Source organism: Pezoporus wallicus, unplaced genomic scaffold (assembly GCF_028554395.1).
Source record: "Pezoporus wallicus isolate ANWC-B61680 ecotype Strahan unplaced genomic scaffold, APGP_CSIRO_Pwel_v1 contig_5967, whole genome shotgun sequence".
NCBI classification, from domain to species: Eukaryota; Metazoa; Chordata; class Aves; order Psittaciformes; family Psittacidae; genus Pezoporus; species Pezoporus wallicus.
The window spans coordinates 3,181,667-3,200,839 of NW_026639377.1; the positions used below are offsets into that span (position 1 = coordinate 3,181,667).

Here is a 19,173-nt window from a genome sequence, read left to right on the forward strand (position 1 = left end):
TCTCAGCTTTTTCCTAGTAAAATTGCCCAGACCTGATCTGCAGTAGCTCTTCTGCTTTTGTGAGCAAGGAAGAGCTGTCACAGTGGAGGAACCTCATGAAAACGTTAATGTGTGCAATCACTGTGTGTTGGAGAGACCCTGTGAACTTGTATTCCCTTGTAAAAAAAAAAAAAAAAAAAAAAAATGGTCAAAGCTTGCAGTTTACTGATTATGACCTGGTTTGGTAGACAAAAGATTTGATAGGTTGAGTTTTAGTTCAAGAAACCCTTTCTCAGTGGATTGGTTATCCAAGTTCTAGGTTTATTCACAGTATGTGCCAAATTAATCTCTTTCCCCAGTGTGTTTATTGCCTTTTCCTTTTGTCTTTTGCCACCACTGATGGTGAACCTGTTGTTTGGCCATCTGATGAGCACTGTAAATTTGTTGTGATTTATGAGTGTCCTGGTGTACTCAGTGAGGAAAGTCAGTTAGAATCATAGAGTCAGAGACTGGTTTTGGTAGGAAGAAACCTTAAAGTTCATCCACTTCCATCCCCCTGCCACAGGCAGGGACAATTTCCACCAGGCCAGGTTGCTCCAAGCCCCATCCAGCCTGGTCTTGAACACTGCCAGGGATGGGGCTGTGCCAGGGTCTCACTACTCCCACAGTGAAGAGTTTCTTCCTTATATGCAACCTAAATCTCCCCATATCCAACTTAAACCTCCCTGAGTTGCACTCTCTTGGTAATGTAGGTAATTGTACCAAGTCAGAAATGACCTGTGAAGTGAGCATGAAAATCTGTATTGAAAAAAAAAATGCATGCATTCTTCTTCCCCAACAGTTTTTGTAGTCCAGGCATGTCAAACATTGCGTGTCTGTTTGTGTAGAAGCAATCTAATGTTGCAAACCTTTCCATAGGAGGTGCTGGTGGCCACTCTGGACTTGGAAGATGTTCGAAGTTACAGAGCAGAGATTTCTTCTCGTAACTTAGCGGTAAGAATTCCTGATGGAAGGTTGTGTTTGTAAACTCTGCCAACTTAGAACAGTTGTTGAATTTTAAATGTATTTGCATGTCTTGATTTTCCTAGTATTCTATAGATCTGATGTTTTGCAAGTATATGTTACATTAAAATCAATGCCTTCCTAATTCTTCTGTTGTCTTGCTTAGGCAAGTAAAGTAAATCCTTATCCCAGAGTAAAAGTGAATTTTGCTCTGTCAAGTTCTGATGATATAGCTGTACCTACTTGTATGCCAATCAAGTGGAGACATCATAGTCCTGAGGAGGAGATCACGTAAGTACATACTGAATCTGTTGCTTGAAAATTATTTTGATTTAAAACAAGCAAACCCCAAAACTCAAACAAGAGAGATAAACATAAGATCTTACTTATATTTAAATAAGAAAATATCTAATTGGAAGACCACACTAAAAATGTTGACTGGCTTACATCTTATTCCATAACCCTCTTGGAATAAGCCTGTTCTCTGATTTCAGCCTTGGTCCTGCATGCTGGCTGTGGGACTATTTAAGGCGTAGCAAACAGGTAAGAATTGTTTCTGTTCGTTGTCTTGGCATACGCATTATCTTCTATGCTATAGGGACACTACACATTGTTACCCTTTCTGCTGTTAATGGAAAGTCATGTTAGTCCGAGGTGCAAGGTTTGAGTTTTTCACTGGTAGCTCAATCAGACTTAAAATTTGTATGGAAAGGGTGAAATCAGTATGCTGTTCAGACCTTTTCCTTAGGAGACATGCTTTCTTTGAAAGTAACAGTCAAGCTTACCTAATAAAGGGGATTTATTTTCCTTTGAAACACTGGTTTGGTTTTGGGTTTTTTTGGTGGGTTTGTTTTTGTTTTTTTTTCCAGGTAGGATATTTCAGTGGCATAATGGAGATGTTTAAAACACCCAGTGACGTGAACTAGTAATTCAGTTTAACAGTGAAATATGTTTGAAAAAGGTAGTATTAGCTTTTCTGTCTTACTGGAGGGTAAAGACATAATGAAAGATTTTCTAGCAAGGGTTTACAGTGACTACTTGTTTGATTATCCTTTTGATGAGAGTTTAAGAGAGTTTGCTAGGTCTGGTTAGTTTGCCTTTTCCTAGTGGAATATAAGTAGACTTGAACAATGCATGTGTAAATTTTTTACAAGAGTATGTTTCTGAACAGTACAATATATATTGTTCTAATTTTGCTATTTAGAATGTCTTTCTTGCTCTGTTTTCAAGGCGGGATTCCTCCTACCTCTTAGTGGTGGAATTGACAGCTCTGCTACAGCTTGCATAGTATATTCTATGTGTCACCAGGTTTGCCTGGCAGTCAAGAATGGAAGTAAGTAGATACGTGTGTCTTGCTAGCTATGCTTACTAATGGTTATGGACAAGTTAAGAGTAGTTGCAAGAGGTCATTAGTGGTGGACTCTTGCCCATTTGTTCTAATGGAATCCTGTGTATCTCTTCAGAAATTCCAAATTTCAATTCTTTGAATTGGCTTAGTAGTTTTCATTTTGGGTTTAAGGATTAGATGTGGAACTCAGACAAGTTTCTGTCTAGGGTATTCAAAATGTTGGCTGTTGTAGTTTTAGGATTTCAGTCTATCATGAGCATTTACTCCTTTTGTTGAATTCGGCACTACAAAACATGATTAGATATGGATAGAGCTCTTAAACTGGCTTTAAGTAGGCTATATGCATTTAGCTATGCTTTGTACATATGCGATCATATTTTGTATGAAGTTTCTTTAAGGCATAGAACAAAAGGATTTAATATTAACATGTTCAAAATTAGGAGCAGAATCATTCTTTTATTTGGTATATGAAAATGAGTTTGGGAAGTTAAAAGATGGAGTCATCTTACTTGTGAGGGGCAGTGTAAAGCTTAATTGGAATACAAGACACATACGAGATAATTTGCCTAGCAGCAGCACAATTTCTGCTCTTGCTCTATTTCTTTTGCTCTGTCCTCAGATGCAGATGTGCTGGCTGACGTGTGCAGGATTGTGAATGATGAGACCTATGTCCCTGAGGATCCTCGAGAGTTTTGCAAGCGTGTCTTTACCACTTGCTATATGGCTAGTGAGAACTCGTCCCAGGATACTTGCAACAGGGCAAAACTCCTGGCTGAGCAAATAGGCAGGTACAAGTTGAAAAGTGCTGGGGGTGGGAAATTGTGTTGTGGCATGGACTTTAATGCAAAACTTTCAAATGGGAACTCTAAAATGGGAAATTATAGAAGTGGGAAAGTAGGTATGTTAAACAGCAGTACTATAGACATGACTCATTAAGTGTGTAAACTTGAGGCAAACTTAGAAGCATTTGGTGGAGGATATGGATATTTGGAAACAGAGTCTGGAAAGTGTTATTCTTTCCTAAGTTTCTTTATACCAAATCTGAGATGGTAGCAGCTTTAAAATGTCATTTGATGGCTGGGTTTTTGGCCTTTTTTTTAATGCTGTGTTATCTGGCCAGATGGTGCCATTGAGTCACTTCTGCCTGAATTATTCTCAGCTACCACATCAATCTGAACATAGATGCGGCTGTGAAAGCTATTGTGGGAATTTTCAGCATGGTGACGGGTCGAACTCCCCTGTTTTCTGTCTTTGGAGGGAGCAAAAGAGAAAACCTGGCTCTCCAGAATGTTCAGGTAGGTTTCATGTAGGCTGCATCAGATCAGACCTTTGCTTTTTGCCTTTTTTCTCTCCCTCCCCCCCCCCCCCTTTTTTTTTTTTCTTCTCCTTTTCTTTTTCCCTCCTATTTACCCCCTCCTTCTGAAATAGTACATGCCTATAGCTCATCAGTAGCACTGGTACAAATGCTGTTTGGAAGAACATCCCAATAGAAAGGAATTGTCAGGTCAGGAAAATGAGCAGCAAACTATTCTAAGAGACAAGTCTGAAGTCCGGTAGGATGATGGCAGGTCAAGACTCAAAATTATTGCTGACGGATACTAGACTTTCCTCTGGTGGATGTTAGCAGCCTTTGAAAGGCTCTGTGTGAGGTGTCAAGTTTACCCATCCCAATTCCTAGATGTCCTCTGTTTTAGAAGGGAGAATTTTTTTTTTTTTTTTTACATTAGAAGGTATTTAATCTTTGATAGACTCATCAAAAAACAACTTAAATACACACTACCAGTTACGCTTTTTCATTGTGTTGGAACAGATTGGTACTGTACCTGGGAAGTGCTGGTATACATATCCTATAAACTCATGGAAAACAGCTTCCTAGTGACTTCTAGTCCCTGGCTCCTGTACCTTTTGTTGTCTTGATGGCTTTCTTTTTGGCCTGTTCTTGAAAGCTCCCAACCTAACCAGCAATTCTTTATTGATTCTGGCTAAATGCTGATTGTCATCTTTGATTGTTTTTGGTAGCAGGAGACTTAATCTCTCTCCCCCTGCTGTCACTGGATAAATCCAGCTGTCTTGCCTGGAAGTAAACATTGAATCCTTCATGAGCTTTTTGGCAATGGGATAGGCTTTAGTTGCAGAGGAGTGCAATGATTTGCCTAACAGCACACAGTTGTGGCTAGGGCTGAAGGCTGAATCTCGGGTGTGTTTGATGTTATTACCACCTGTCCTAGTTCAGCAGTAGCAGTCATTTTTCTCCTTAGTAGCTGGTGCAGTGCTGTGTTTTTGACTTTCAGTCTGGGAGCACCACTGATAACACTGATGTTTTTAGCTGTTGCTAAGTAATGTTTACACTGAACAAGGACTTCGTTAGTCTCATGCGCTGCCAGGGAGGAGGGGAAGTTGGGAGGAAGCAGAGAGGTCACCTGACCCAAACTGGCCAAAGGGGTATCCATACCACAGCACGTCATGACCAGTATATAAACTGGGGGCAGTTACCTGGAAGGGCTAGAGCACTGCTTGGGTCGAGCTGGGTATTGGTCAATGGGTGGTGAGCAGTTGTATTCTCTTCCCTTGTTATTTCCCTTATCATTATTACTACTGGTGGTAGCAGTAGTGATTTGTGTTATACCTTAGTTACTGGACTGTTCTTATCTCAACCTGTGGGAGTTACATTCTTTCGATTCTCCTCCCCATTCCTCCAGGAGAGGAGGGGGGGAAGAATGGGGGGAGTAAGAATGTGGGGGAGTGAGTGAGCAGCTGCATGGGTCTGAGTTACCAACTGGGCTTAAACCCTGACAGTTCTTTTTTGGCGCCCAATGAGGGGCACAAAGGGTTGAGATAATGACAGATCTGACCAGAGTGTGTCTAATCGTATTTGTGAAAAGCATTAATTGTTTCACATTAATAGTCACTCATCACAATGCTGATTTATTGGCTCTCAAAGTTGTTGCTCTTGATCTCGGAGTTTCAGCGTGTCGTACCTTACTTGCAGCCAGTATTTGCTGTTTTAGTGTTTATTGTCTGGGGGGCCTGGGCTAAGGTTCTTGTTTCGCTGTACTTTACGGTAGTGACTTGTAATACAATAGACTTACTGATCATGAAACTGGTCTGGCTTGTGTTCCCATTGTGGTCATCACCTCTATACTACGGGAGGTATATAATGGAAGTGTTTAGCAATTACACATCTTTTTTTCCCCTCCTCGGGTGGTCAGCCTGTGAAGAAGACATTCCCTTATGTTCCCAGCTCCCCCACCAAACTATTTGCAGCATCATCTGAGGGTTTGAAGGTTTTGAATGGCAAAGTGAGTGGCAGGGTGTGTGAGATAGTATGGACAAGTATCTAGGCCAGTGGGGCCCTCCAGTGCTTTGGAACTTCACCACTGAACAAATGCAAAATCCAGAAAAATTAGTAAAACATTTAAATGAGGTGTGTTGTCATTCTGGTCATACCAGAGAGGGACAAATCATGGCAATGTGCTGGAGCTTGTCTGACACCTACAGAGCCCTGTTCAACGCTGTCCCTTCAAAGGGAAAAAGATGTTTCTGGATCTGATGGGAAAGCAACAGACGATGCAGCTACACCAACCCTAGTGACAAGTACAGCAGGTACTCAAACGCTGACCACAACAGACAACGCAGCTACTCCAGCTCCAAGCACAGCAGCTACACCAGCCCCAGCGACAAGTACAGCAGGTACTCAAACCCCGACAGCAACAGACGACGCAGGTGCTTGTGCTGCTCAACCCCCAAACACAGTGGCTGCGCCAACCCTGACAACAGATACTGCAGCCACTCCAACCCTAGTGGCAGACAGTGCAGCCACTCCAACCACAGTGATAATCATTGCAGCTAAACCAAAGGACCAATTCATGCCAATGTTGGTTGTGCCTGTACACAAGGGGAAAAGCAAACAAGAGGCACAAAAAAGCAAACTGTTCAGTGAAGAAAGATGAAGAACCAATGTGCTTACTAGATGGGACAGCATCTGCACAAAAGTTATTATGTGGATCAGAGGGAGAAGAAGAGGTGACTTCTCAACCCCGGACCTCAACTGAGCTACGCAATATGCAAAAAGATTTCACCCGTCATCCAGGGGAGCACATCATCACCTGATTGCTGATGCTGGGAGAATGGGGCTGATGGTCAGGAACTAGAAGGTAGCAAAACTAAGCAGGTGGGGTCACTTGCTAGGGAAGGGAGATTTGACTAAGCAATTCCAAAAGGGAAATGGTCCCTCAGATTTTGGAGGTAACTCTTGGCAGCTGTGAAGGAAAGGTTTCCCTACAAGGATGATGTTATGAGTTGTTCAGCCAAGTGGACTACTCCAGAGAAAGGCATCCAGTCTCTGAGGGAATCAGCCATTATAGAGCTGATCTATTGCAGGCTGGATGCCAAGAATGCATCCATAGATCCAGATGAATTTGAATGTACACGACCCATGTGGCAGAAATTCACACGGAGTGCATCATCATCATATGCCCACTCATTGTCATCAGTGACCTGGCATGACATAGCACAACCAACAGTGGATGAAGTGATTCATCAACTCCAAGAGTTTGAAGACAGTGTCACCCCTTGCATCATTTCAGCTGTGGAAAAACTGTCCCAGGAGTTCAAACAATTGAGAGACTATCTATCTGATCTATTCAGCTCCCTACGTGTACCAACCCACGTCTCAGCTATTAACAAAGGGTGCCCTACTGCTTGACAGAGAAGATACAGGAGGTACAGGCCGCCTTATAGTTTTACCTGCGGGATCATGGAGAAGACATGAGAAAGTGGGATGGAAAACCTACCTCAGTTCTGGGGGAACGGGTGCGTGAATTGAAGAGGAGAACAAAGGTCAAGGATGATCATCCCGTGAAAGCTGTGCCTTCAGTCTCTGGTGAGCAGGTTCCCAGATGGAGTGGAAGAGCTGATTTTACTCCAGCTCCTGTGATAAAGCAATGGTATATTGAAAAATGTGGGATCTGAGCATGAAGTGAATGATATGGAATAAGGGGTGGAGACTGCCCTGGGTTCAGAAGTAGCAGTCATTTTTCTTCCTGTTAGTAGCTGGTGCAGTGCTGTGTTTTTGACTTTCAGTCTGGGAACAACACTGATAACACTGATGTTTTTAGTTGCTGCTCAGTAATGTTTACTCTGAACAAGGACTTTCTGAGTCTCATGCGCTGCCAGGGAGGAGGGGAAGTCGTGAGAAAGCAGAGACAGGACACCTGACCCAAACTAGCCAAACAGGTATTCCATACCACAGCACGTCATGACCAGTATATAAACTGGGGGCAGTTACCCGGAAGGGCTAGAGCACTGCTCGGGTCAGGCTGCGTATTGGTTGATGGGTGGTGAGCAATTGTATTTTCTTCCGTGGTTATTTCCCTTATCATTATTATTATTGGTGGTAGCAGCAGTGGTTTGTGTTATACCTTAGTTACTGGACTGTTCTTATCTCAACCCGTGGGAGTTGCATTCTTTCGATTCTCCTCCCCATCCCTCTGGGAGAGTGTCCTGGGTTCAGCAGTAGCAGTCATGTTTTTTCCTTTATGTTAACTGGTGCAGTGCTGTGTTTTGACTTCTAGTTTTGAGAACAGCGTTGGTGAAGCCGATGTTGTCGGTTGTTGCTAAGTGATGTTTACCCTGACCAAGGACTCTGTGAGGCTCATGCTCTGCCAGGGAAGAGGGGAAGCTGTGAGGAAGCAGAGACGGGGCGCCTGACCCGGGCTAGCCGGGGAGGTATTCCATACCACAGCACGTCATGCCGGGGGTGGGGGGTAACTGGGAATTTCCCGGAAGGACAGGGGCTTCCGGGTGGAACTCGTTTTCTTGGCCGGTGGTATCGTATTCTCTTCCCTTGTTATTTTCCCTTATCATTGTTTTTAGCTGATAGTAGCGGTGGTGATTTGTTGCTGGACTGTTCTTGTCTCAACCCGTAGGAGTTGCACTCTCTCGATCCTCCTCCCCGTTCCTCCGGGAGCGGGGAAGGGGAGAGCCCCGGTGCAGGGAGGGGGGAGACGAACACGGACCTTGATTGTTGTCAGCTCGGCACCACTCACTGGGAGTGAGTGAACAAGTTACCTGACTGGGTTTAAACCACGACAGTTCTTTTTGGCGCCCAACGTGGGGCCCGAGGGGTTGAGATAAGAACAGATCTGACTGGATTGATAGTCACTCGTCACAATGCTGATTTATTGGCTCTCAAGGTTTTTTTCTCTTGATCTCACAGTTTCAGTATACCATATCTTACGTCCATCCGGTATTGGCTGTATTAGTGTTTTTCAAGTGTGGGGCTTGGGCTAAGGTTTTTATCCCATTGTACTTTATGGTAATGACTTGTAATACAATAGAATCATTGATCATGAAACTGATCTGGCTTATGTTCCCAGTGTGGTCACCACCTTTATACTTTGGGAGGTATATGATGGAGGTGCTTAGCAATTACACATCTTTTTTCTCCTTCTCAGGTGCTCAACCTGTGAAGGAGACATCCTTTTACCCTCCTAGTCGTCCCCCCAGACCATTTACATTTGAGAGTTTTGAATTTTTTAAATGGCCTTTTAATGCTCTTGAGACTTGTTTGCTGATGGTGATGGGAATCACCATGCTAACACGCATACAGAGTGTGTTTTGCCCACTACTGATTTCAAGAGTTAAGCAGATTCAGGTTTGGGTCTTGTCTGGGGTCAAACGACGATGTAGGAGGACCGAGAGATTTTCCCAGAGGCTGGACAGCCATGAGTGGCAGGGTGTGTGGGATAGTATGGGCAAGTATCTAGGTCAGTGGGCCCCTCCAGTATTTTGGAATTTCACTACCGAACAACTGCAAAATCCAGAAGAATTAGTAAAACACTTAAATGAGGTGTGTGGTCATTCTGGCCATACCAGAGATGGACAAATCACGGCAACGTGCTGGGGCTTGGCCTATGCTTACAGGGCCTTGTTCAACACTATCCAGCACCTTCAAAAGGAAAAGAATGTCGGCGGATTTGAGGGCAAAGTGACAGTCGCTACTCAAACTTTGGCTGCAATGAACTGCGCAGCTACCCCAGTGGCAAGTACAGCAGCTGCTCAAACTTCAACTGCAACAGACAGCGCGGTTACCCCAGCTCCAAGCACGGTAGCTACACCACCCCCAGCAACAAGTACAGTCGCTACTCAAACCACAGTGATAATCACTGCAGCCAAACCAGAGGACCAATTCGTACCAATATCAGTTGCCCCTGTACGCAAGAGAACAAGCAAAAAGGAGGCAAAAAGGGTGAAGCGAGATGAAGAACCAATGAATTCACCACCCGGTCCAGAATCTGATCAGGAGTCATCCTCACATGACGAAGAAGAAGAAGAAGAGGTAACTTCTCGATCTCGGACCTCAACCGAGCTGCGGAATATGCGAAAAGATTTTACCCGTCAACCAGGGGAGCACATCATCACCTGGTTACTCCGATGCTGGGACAATGGGGCCGATGGTCACGAACTAGAAGGTACAGAAGCCAAGCAGCTGGGATCACTTGGTAGAGAAGGGGGAATTGACAAAGCAATTGCAAGAGAGAAAAAGTCCCTCAGCCTTTGGAGGAGGCTCTTGGCAGCTGTGAAAGAAAGGTTTCCGTACAAGGACGATGTTACGAGTCCAAGTGGACTACTATAGACAAAGGCATCCAGTCTCTGAGGGAATCGGCCATCGTAGAGATGATCTATCACATCAAGCCGAATAACGGGGATACACCTATAGATCCAGATGAAGTTGAATGTACACGACCCATGTGGCGAAAACTTACACGGAATGCACCGTCATCATATGCCCATTCATTGGCAACAGTGACCTGGAATGACATAATACCACTAACAGTGGATGAAATGGTTCATAAACTCCGAGAGTTCGAAGACAATCTCACTCCTTCCATCATCTCAGCTGTGAAAAAACTGTCCCAGGACCTCGACAAATTGAGGGACGATGTATCTGATTTATCCAGCTCCTCACGTGTACCAACACGCGTCTCAGCTATTAACAAAAGACGTCCTATTGTTCAAGAGAGGAGATACAGAAGGTATACGCCACGGGGTACCCTATGGTTTTACCTGCTGGATCACGGAGAAGACATGACAAAGTGGGATGGAAAACCTACTTCAGCTTTGGAGGAACGGGTGAGTGAACTGAAGAGGGGAGCAAGGGCCAAGACTGATCGTCCCATGAGAGCTACGGCTTCAGTCTCTGGTGAGCAGTTTCCCAGATGGAGTGGAAGAGCTGATTTTACTCCAGCTCCTGTGATAACGAAGAATAATCCCTTTCAACACGACTTAAGTGTCCAATGCTGTGACGACCATTAGAGGGGCCCTGCCTCCAGCCAGGTGGAGGTAGGGGACAATCGGATTTACTGGACTGTGTGGATCAGATGGCCTGGCACATCAGTCCCACAGAAGTATAAGGCTCTAGTAGATACCGGTGCACAGTGTACCCTGATGCCATCAAGCTGTCAAGGGGTGGAACCCATCTATATTTCTGGAGTAACAGGAGGATCCCAAGAGTTGACTGTGCTGGAGGCTGAAATCAGCCTGACTGGGAGGGAGTGGCAAAAGCACCCTATTGTGACTGGTCCAGAGGCTCCATGCATCCTCGGCATAGACTACCTCAAGAGAGGGTACTTCAAAGACCCAAAAGGGTACCGGTGGGCTTTTGGTATTGCTGCTTTGGAGACTGAGGAAATTGAGCAGCTGTCCACCTTGCCTGGTCTCTCAGAAGATCCCTCTGCTGTGGGGTTGCTGAAAGTTGAAGAACAACAAGTGCCAATTGCGACCACAACAGTGCACCGGCGGCAATATCGCACCAACCGAGACTCCCTGATTCCCATCCATCAGCTGATCCGTAGACTGGAGAGTCAGGGGGTGATCAGCAGGACCCGCTCACCCTTCAATAGCCCCATATGGCCAGTGCGAAAGTCTAATGGAGAATGGAGACTAACAGTAGACTATCGTGGCCTGAATGAAGTCACACCACCATTGAGTGCTGCCGTACCGGACATGCTAGAACTTCAGTATGAACTAGAGTCAAAAGCAGCCAAGTGGTATGCCACGATTGATATTGCCAATGCATTTTTCTCCATTCCTTTGGCAGCAGAGTGCAGGCCACAGTTTGCTTTTACTTGGAGGGGTGTCCAGTTCACTTGGAACCGACTGCCCCAGGGGTGGAAACACAGCCCTACCATTTGCCATGGACTGATCCAGACTGCACTGGAACAGGGGCAAGCTCCAGAACACCTGCAATACATTGATGACATTATTGTGTGGGGCGATACAGCGGAAGAAGTCTTTGAGAAAGGGAGGAAAATAATCCAAATCCTGCTGAAAGCCGGTTTTGCCATAAAACGGAGTAAGGTCAAGGGACCTGCACAGGAGATTCAATTTTTGGGAATAAAATGGCAAGATGGACGTAGACAGATCCCCACAGATGTGATCAACAAGATAACAGCAATGTCTCCACCAACTAATAAGAAAGAAACGCAAGCTTTCTTGGGTGCAGTGGGGTTCTGGAGAATGCACATCCCAAATTACAGTTCGATTGTAAGCCCTCTCTATCATGTGACCCGGAAGAAGAATGATTTTAAATGGGGCCCTGAGCAGCAACAAGCCTTTGAGCAAATTAAACGCGAGATAGTTCATGCAGTAGCCCTTGGACCAGTCCGAACCGGACCAGATGTAAAAAATGTGCTGTACACTGCAGCTGGGGAGAACGGTCCTACCTGGAGCCTCTGGCAGAAAGCTCCAGGGGAGACTCGAGGTCGACCCCTCGGCTTTTGGAGTCGGGGATACAAAGGATCTGAGGCCAGCTATACCCCAACTGAGAAAGAGATACTGGCAGCCTATGAAGGGGTTCGAGCTGCTTCGGAAGTGATTGGCACTGAAGCACAGCTCCTCCTGGCACCCCGGCTGCCCGTGCTGGGCTGGATGTTCAAAGGCAGGGTCTCCTCTACACATCATGCAACTGATGCTACATGGAGTAAATGGGCTGCACTAATTACACAACGAACTCGAATAGGAAATCCCAGTCGTCCAGGCATTCTAGAAGTCATCATGGACTGGCCAGAGGGCAAAGATTTCGGAATGTCACCAGAGGAGGAGGTGGTGCGTGCTGAAGAGGCCCCACCATATAATAAACTGTCAGAAAGTGAAAAGCAGTATGCCTTGTTTACTGATGGCTCTTGCCGTATTGTGGGAAAGCATCGGAGATGGAAGGCAGCTGTATGGAGTCCTGGACGACAAGTTGCAGAAACTGCTGAAGGAGAGGGTGAATCGAGTCAATTTGCCGAGGTGAAAGCCATCCAGCTGGCCCTGGACATTGCTGAACGAGAAAAGTGGCCAGTACTTTATCTCTATACTGACTCATGGATGGTGGCAAATGCCCTGTGGGGGTGGTTGAAGCAATGGAAGCAGAGCAACTGGCAACGCAGAGGTAAACCCATCTGGGCTGCTGCACTGTGGAAAGATATTGCTGCCCGGGTGCAGAACCTGGTGGTGAAGGTACGTCATGTAGATGCCCATGTACCCAAGAGTCGGGCCACTGAGGAACACCAGAACAACCAACAAGTGGATAAAGCGGCTAAGATTGAAGTGGCTCAGATGGACTTAGATTGGCAACATAAAGGTGAATTATTTTTGGCCCGGTGGGCCCATGACACTTCAGGCCATCAGGGCAGAGATGCAACATATAGATGGGCCCGTGACCGAGGGGTGGACTTAACAATGGACACTATTGCCCAGGTTATTCATGAGTGTGAAACATGTGCTGCAATTAAACAAGCCAAGCGGTTAAAGCCTCTTTGGTATGGAGGACGATGGTTGAAGTATAAATATGGGGAGGCCTGGCAGATTGACTATATCACACTGCCACCAACCCGCCAAGGCAAGCGCCATGTGCTTACCATGGTGGAAGCAACCACCGGGTGGCTGGAAACATACGCTGTGCCCCATGCCACTGCCCGGAACACCATCCTGGGCCTTGAGAAACAGATTTTGTGGCGACACGGCACCCCAGAGAGAATTGAGTCAGACAATGGGACTCATTTCCGGAATAACCTTATAGATATTTGGGCCAAAGAGCATGGCATTGAGTGGGTATATCACATCCCCTACCATGCACCAGCCTCTGGGAAAATCGAACGGTACAATGGGCTGTTAAAAACTACACTGAGAGCGATGGGTGGGGGAACTTTCAAGCATTGGGATACACATTTACCAAAGGCCACCTGGTTGGTCAACACCAGAGGATCTGCCAACAGGGCTGGCCCAGCCCAGTCAGAACTTTTACATATTGTAGAGGGGGACAAAGTTCCCGTGGTGCATATGAAGAATTTGCTGGGGAAGACAGTCTGGGTTATTCCTGCTTCAGGTAAGGGCAAACCCACTCGTGGGATTGCTTTTGCTCAGGGACCTGGATATACTTGGTGGGTAATGCGGGAAGATGGGGAAGTCCGATGTATACCTCAAGGGGATTTGATTTTAGGGGAAAACAGCCAGTGAACTCAATTGTATGCTGTTGCCTGCTGTGTAATGCTTTTATAGCCCATCAACTAGATGTCTCCAGGTCACCAGCGACTGGCCCTGACTTCCCTCCAGCCATCATCCCAACAGAGAATGAACTTGGAACATCATGGACCGGATGGACTCGGCAGCATTATAGGGATTGGTCCATGCACTAAGAAAATGATTTTTTTCCTCTTGGTCTGTATGTATATGGATGTATATATGTGGGAGAGCGATGGTGTATTGAAAATGTGGGATCTGAGCACGACGTGAATGGTATGGAATAAGGGGTGGATAATGTCCTGGGTTCAGCAGTAGCAGTCATGTTTTTTCCTTTATGTTAACTGGTGCAGTGCTGTGTTTTGACTTCTAGTTTTGAGAACAGCGTTGGTGAAGCCGATGTTGTCGGTTGTTGCTAAGTGATGTTTACCCTGACCAAGGACTCTGTGAGGCTCATGCTCTGCCAGGGAAGAGGGGAAGCTGTGAGGAAGCAGAGACGGGGCGCCTGACCCGGGCTAGCCGGGGAGGTATTCCATACCACAGCACGTCATGCCCGGGGTGGGGGGTAACTGGGAGTTACCCGGAAGGACAGGGGCTTCCGGGTGGAACTCGTTTTCTTGGCCGGTGGTATCGTATTCTCTTCCCTTGTTATTTTCCCTTATCATTGTTTTTAGCTGATAGTAGCGGTGGTGATTTGTTGCTGGACTGTTCTTGTCTCAACCCGTAGGAGTTGCACTCTCTCGATCCTCCTCCCCGTTCCTCCGGGAGCGGGGAAGGGCCTTGATTGTGCAGGGAGGGGGGAGACTGGGTTTAAACCACGACAGAGAAGTAAGAAAGAGACAGCTGCGTGGTTCTGAGTTACTGACTGGGCTTAAACCATGAGATCACCCTTAGAAAAGTTTGAGTTTCAGGGGACAAAAGCAAAGAGAACTTTTTACATATTTTATGTAAGTAAGTCCCTTTTGTCTAATGCTCTATAAAAGAGTACAGTAGACAGATGGGTTATCTGCATGCTATATCTATCATGGATCCTTACTGAAGCTTTCAGGAGGTAAGGAAATGGCAACTATTCCCCATTCTGCAATTTGTAATAGAATGAACTTGCTTGGTGATGGAAGTCTGTGGCAGTAGTGGATACTTAAGTCTGGCTTTTCTACATGTGTTTGGCATCTTCTCCACAAGACCATACTTCTTGCAGTAATGGTTGCCCCTCTTGTATTTTGTTCCTTGTGGGTTTGTTTAGGGAATTGATTAAGAAAAGTGATTTGGGAGGAATTATTCTGCTTCTCAAGTCAGCTTTATTTTTCATTTTGCTTTGCAGGCTAGAATAAGAATGGTCCTTGCCTACCTGTTTGCCCAGCTGACACTATGGACTCGTGGGATGCCAGGGGGACTTCTGGTGCTAGGATCAGCCAATGTGGATGAAAGGTTGGTAGGAGTTAGAGACCTAAAGCCAGGTGAATGGGGAGCAGGTCACTGCATTTTCTTGCAACTCTACCAATCCCAGTGTAGTGTTACCAAAAACACGTAACAAGCTAAAAGTACACTGATAGCAGTGAAATTAAAGAAAATAGTTGGATCGGACTCAATGGAAAAATGTGTAATTTTCAGAAATTCAGCCAAAGTATTGTCAAAGTCTTCCACTGAAATGTTCCTTCCTTAGCTGTTTTCAGTAGAGCTTGCCTGTGTAATTACCAGGTTAACTTTCCAATCTCTTATTGGTTGTATCTTTCAATTGTTGTATCAGCAATTAAGCTGTGAATTATCAGTTGAAAAAAGAGCCTTTAGAAACTTGGGCTATTGACCTTACAGCTGACTATTTGAAGATTAAAGCAATCCCCATAAGAATGTGGGATTGATAACCTCTAAAGCTATGAGAATAGTATGTGCAGGTACTGTGAGTGTTTTGGTGTGAATGTTTTGGGTTTTTTTTGAGTGTTTTGCATCAGATCCATTACTTTAGCATGGGTAGTTTTGTAGTGCTTCGGAATGGTTTAAAATATCATTTTCATCCTCCTGGCAATTTCCTAGCTTTAGAATACCCCTGTTGCAGCTGAGCATGTTTGCCTCTGATGTATAAATACATTAATAACATGCAGTCTGGTTTTCCCTGTATTCATACTACATATATATATTCTCTATAGTATAAACTATTATCGATTATACTCACATTATTATTTCCTATTCCTCTCTAACATGTCCTCTTTTACTCAGTCTCCGAGGTTACCTGACAAAGTATGATTGCTCAAGTGCTGATATCAATCCCATTGGTGGAATCAGCAAGACTGATCTGAAGAACTTCATTCAGTATTGCATTGAAAATTTTCACCTCACAGCCCTCAGAAGGTGAGCAGTGAAGCAGTGGTGCTTGATGACTGCATTTGTATGCAGCATACTGTGGACAATATGCTTTGGTGTTTTGTTTTTTTCTATTAATAGAGTTATGCTACAGTAATACTGCAAATGGTAGTGAAGAAGAGTGTTCTGCACATTGCTGTGTTTTTAAATGATTGTCTGGCTTACACAATGTACATTGCTGGGTGTTGAAAATGCTGCTAGGCTTAGGAGTTACTGTATGCAAACATTGGTGGCGTTAATCATAGAATCACAGATTTATAGAATGGTTTGGGTTAGAAAGGACCTTAAGATCATCCAGTTCCAACCCCTTGCCATGGACAGGGACACTTTCCCACTAGACCATGTCGCCCAAGGTTCTGTCTGACCTGGCCTTGAATACTGCCAGGGATGGGGCAGCCACAGTTTCTCTGGGCAGCCTGTGCCAATGTCCCACTACCCTCACAGGGAAGAACTTCTTCCTTATATCTACCCTGAACTTTCCCTCTTTTAGTTTAAACCCGTAACCCCTTATGCTATCACTACAGTCCTCGATGAAGAGTCCCTCTCTGGCATCCTTGTAGGCCCCCTTTCAGATACTGGAAGGCTGCTCTGATGTCTCCACGCAGCTTCTCTTCTCCAGGCTGAACAGCCCAACTTTCTTAGCCTGTCTTCATATTGTGTGAACCAGATGCTTTACGTTTTGGTATAAAGCATTGCTTTTTAAACCTGGAACAGCTTGCAAGTGTCACTTCTTTAGCATTATCTAGTTCTTTAGTAGTTTATGTCCTGAAGAAGTTTTGAATAAAGCATTTGATTTTTAACAAACCAGGCTTAGCAAACTAGTTTGTTAACTAGTATTCACAAAGCTGGATAGAATTAATGTTTTTCTTTTTACCTTTTTCTTACAGTATCATGTCAGCTCCACCCACTGCAGAGTTAGAGCCCCTGGTGGATGGACAAGTGGCTCAAACTGATGAGGTAATGGGCAGTGACTTTAAAATGCTCTGGTAAGCCTTATCTCCAAATTTGATTTTTGTCCAATAACTAGTGTTTGCTTTTGTCTGTATCCATGCTTATTGATCAGCATGTTGTAAAATGTCTTAATTTAATTATTAAAGACTGAAGGTCTTTATGATACAGCAGTAGGTTGCTGAACTAGAACTAGTGGCTTTCTTTATTTGGCCTTATCTTACTGAAATACACTATGTTTAAGCCACCTAGAAGGGAAAATGAACAATTATTTGTCAGAAAAGAGATGTTTTCACTGGCCAGATCAAATACAAATCAGATACATTCATGGAAAGATTTCACATCTCCTATTTCAGAGAGATTTCAGTAGGTACTTTTGCTTGTAATATGATTATCTTTCTGATCAGTGGCTATTTCATTTTGATGTTTGCTTAAACTGGGTTATTGTAATCCATAAAACTGAATTATAATTTGCATTGTTAAGATTTTCAGTGACTTTGTGTGTGCGGATTGCAGGTGGATATGGGAACGACATATGCAGAGCTCTCCATCTATGGCAAATTAAGAAAAATTGCAAAGGCTGGACCATACAGTATGTTCTGTAAGCTGATTAACATGTGGAAGGAAATTTGTGCTCCAAGAGAGGTAATATTAAAAAAAATAATCAAATTGTATAATGTCTTTGCCAAAAAAGAGTATGTTTGGAGAAAGGTTGAGTAGAGTTCCTTTGAATGGAAAAAGATAGTTTAATTATTCTGTGTTTAGAGATTATTCTACAGCTGTAGCATAATATGCTGGAAGAATTGGTATGCGTCTCCTAAATTAATGCAGTCTGTTGTCTGTGTTGCATGTTGTTAGAACAGTAATTGGGTAACTTGAAAATAATTACTTCAGAACTATGCCTTCAGGGGAAAAGTATTCTCTGCAATACACATGGCTAACTACTCTTGAAGCCTTGTGGTTGTGTATTGTGAGACAGAACTTGGCTCTTGCTTTGAAAGAATATCTATGCTGCAGAGCTATCTGCTTTGCTGTTACGTAGTTTTTCTCTTCTTGTGCATAAAGGAACAAGGTCAGATTTTCACCTGAATTGGAGAGGTTGGTGTGTACTTCTGAGTGTCTGGAAATGGTCTTGAGTGCCTCTTATAGGCAGGGTCATCCACAGGGATTCATACTAGTGGTAGATAATTTATGAAAATGTTAATGGAATAAAATGGATGTGTAAAGCTAGAGTACAGTCTCCAAAATACAGTTCTCTAGATTTTTTAAATACTAAGAATCTTCATGTGATTTAAAGCTATATTCTTTGTACACCAGGTGGCATCAAAGGTTAAGCATTTCTTCAGGATGTATTCACTTAACAGACATAAAATGACCACCCTCACTCCTTCCTACCATGCTGAAAACTACAGTCCAGATGACAACCGGTTTGACCTGAGGCCTTTCCTTTATAACAGTACATGGTCCTGGCAATTTAGGTGTATAGATGAAGAGGTAAATGCCTTCTGCTTCTTGTGTAGTTTTGTATTTAAAGCCCTCACAATGGGACCAGCTCAGTTCCAGTGAATCTCCAATAGAAGACTGCTAGCATTTAGGAGTAATAGTTATAACAAATTCTTGTGAGTGTTCTTTTCACATAGCTGTGAGGCTCAGAATTCTCTGGGTTCAGTGTAGGCCATGTCGTTTGTTTTGTTTTGTTTCTGTTGTTAAGTACAGCATGTTGTAATGCTGTGAAAGCGAGAAGAGAGAAAAGAAAGAGAATATATGTACTGAGGCCAGAAACTAATAGGTGTACCCATACTCACTGTGCTAATGCAGAGAACAAGTTTATGTGTTTTAGTTTCAGTTCGGGATTTGTTTAATTATGAGATTAAGACTTGACCTGCGACTGTGTAGGAAAAGCCAGTAGAAGGCAGCAATTTGTTGTGAAAGCTTCTCCAACCTGCTTCTACAACCTTAAGTCAGTTGACTCACAAATATGTTTGCTCAGATACAGAAATAGTAATGGTACAGTGCTTAGTTTGAGCACTGTG

The 19,173-nt window shown here is 44.2% G+C and overlaps 2 protein-coding genes across 4 annotated transcripts in view; one reads left to right on the forward strand and one right to left on the reverse strand.

Moving 5' to 3' along the window:
• The window catches only part of DHCR7 (7-dehydrocholesterol reductase), a 42,803-nt gene that overhangs the window by 20,618 nt on the left and 3,012 nt on the right, over positions 1-19,173 (reverse strand). The window lies entirely within an intron of this gene.
• The window catches only part of NADSYN1 (NAD synthetase 1), a 32,168-nt gene that overhangs the window by 10,259 nt on the left and 2,736 nt on the right, over positions 1-19,173 (forward strand). For 2 of the 3 annotated variants that reach the window (XR_008972772.1, XM_057414358.1), the window contains exons 10-20: positions 898-972; positions 1,148-1,272; positions 1,476-1,524; positions 2,212-2,314; positions 2,949-3,117; positions 3,489-3,624; positions 15,156-15,262; positions 16,049-16,180; positions 17,080-17,149; positions 17,657-17,785; positions 18,458-18,634. Coding sequence is in view for 1 of the 3 variants with exons in the window: in XM_057414358.1 (XP_057270341.1) it covers positions 898-972; positions 1,148-1,272; positions 1,476-1,524; positions 2,212-2,314; positions 2,949-3,117; positions 3,489-3,624; positions 15,156-15,262; positions 16,049-16,180; positions 17,080-17,149; positions 17,657-17,785; positions 18,458-18,634 (1,272 nt within the window). In the remaining 2 variants the exon portion in view is untranslated. Of the gene's footprint in view, positions 1-897; positions 973-1,147; positions 1,273-1,475; positions 1,525-2,211; positions 2,315-2,948; positions 3,118-3,488; positions 3,625-15,155; positions 15,263-16,048; positions 16,181-17,079; positions 17,179-17,656; positions 17,786-18,457; positions 18,635-19,173 lie in introns of those variants that run through there. The other variant, XR_008972773.1, reaches the window with a different exon arrangement.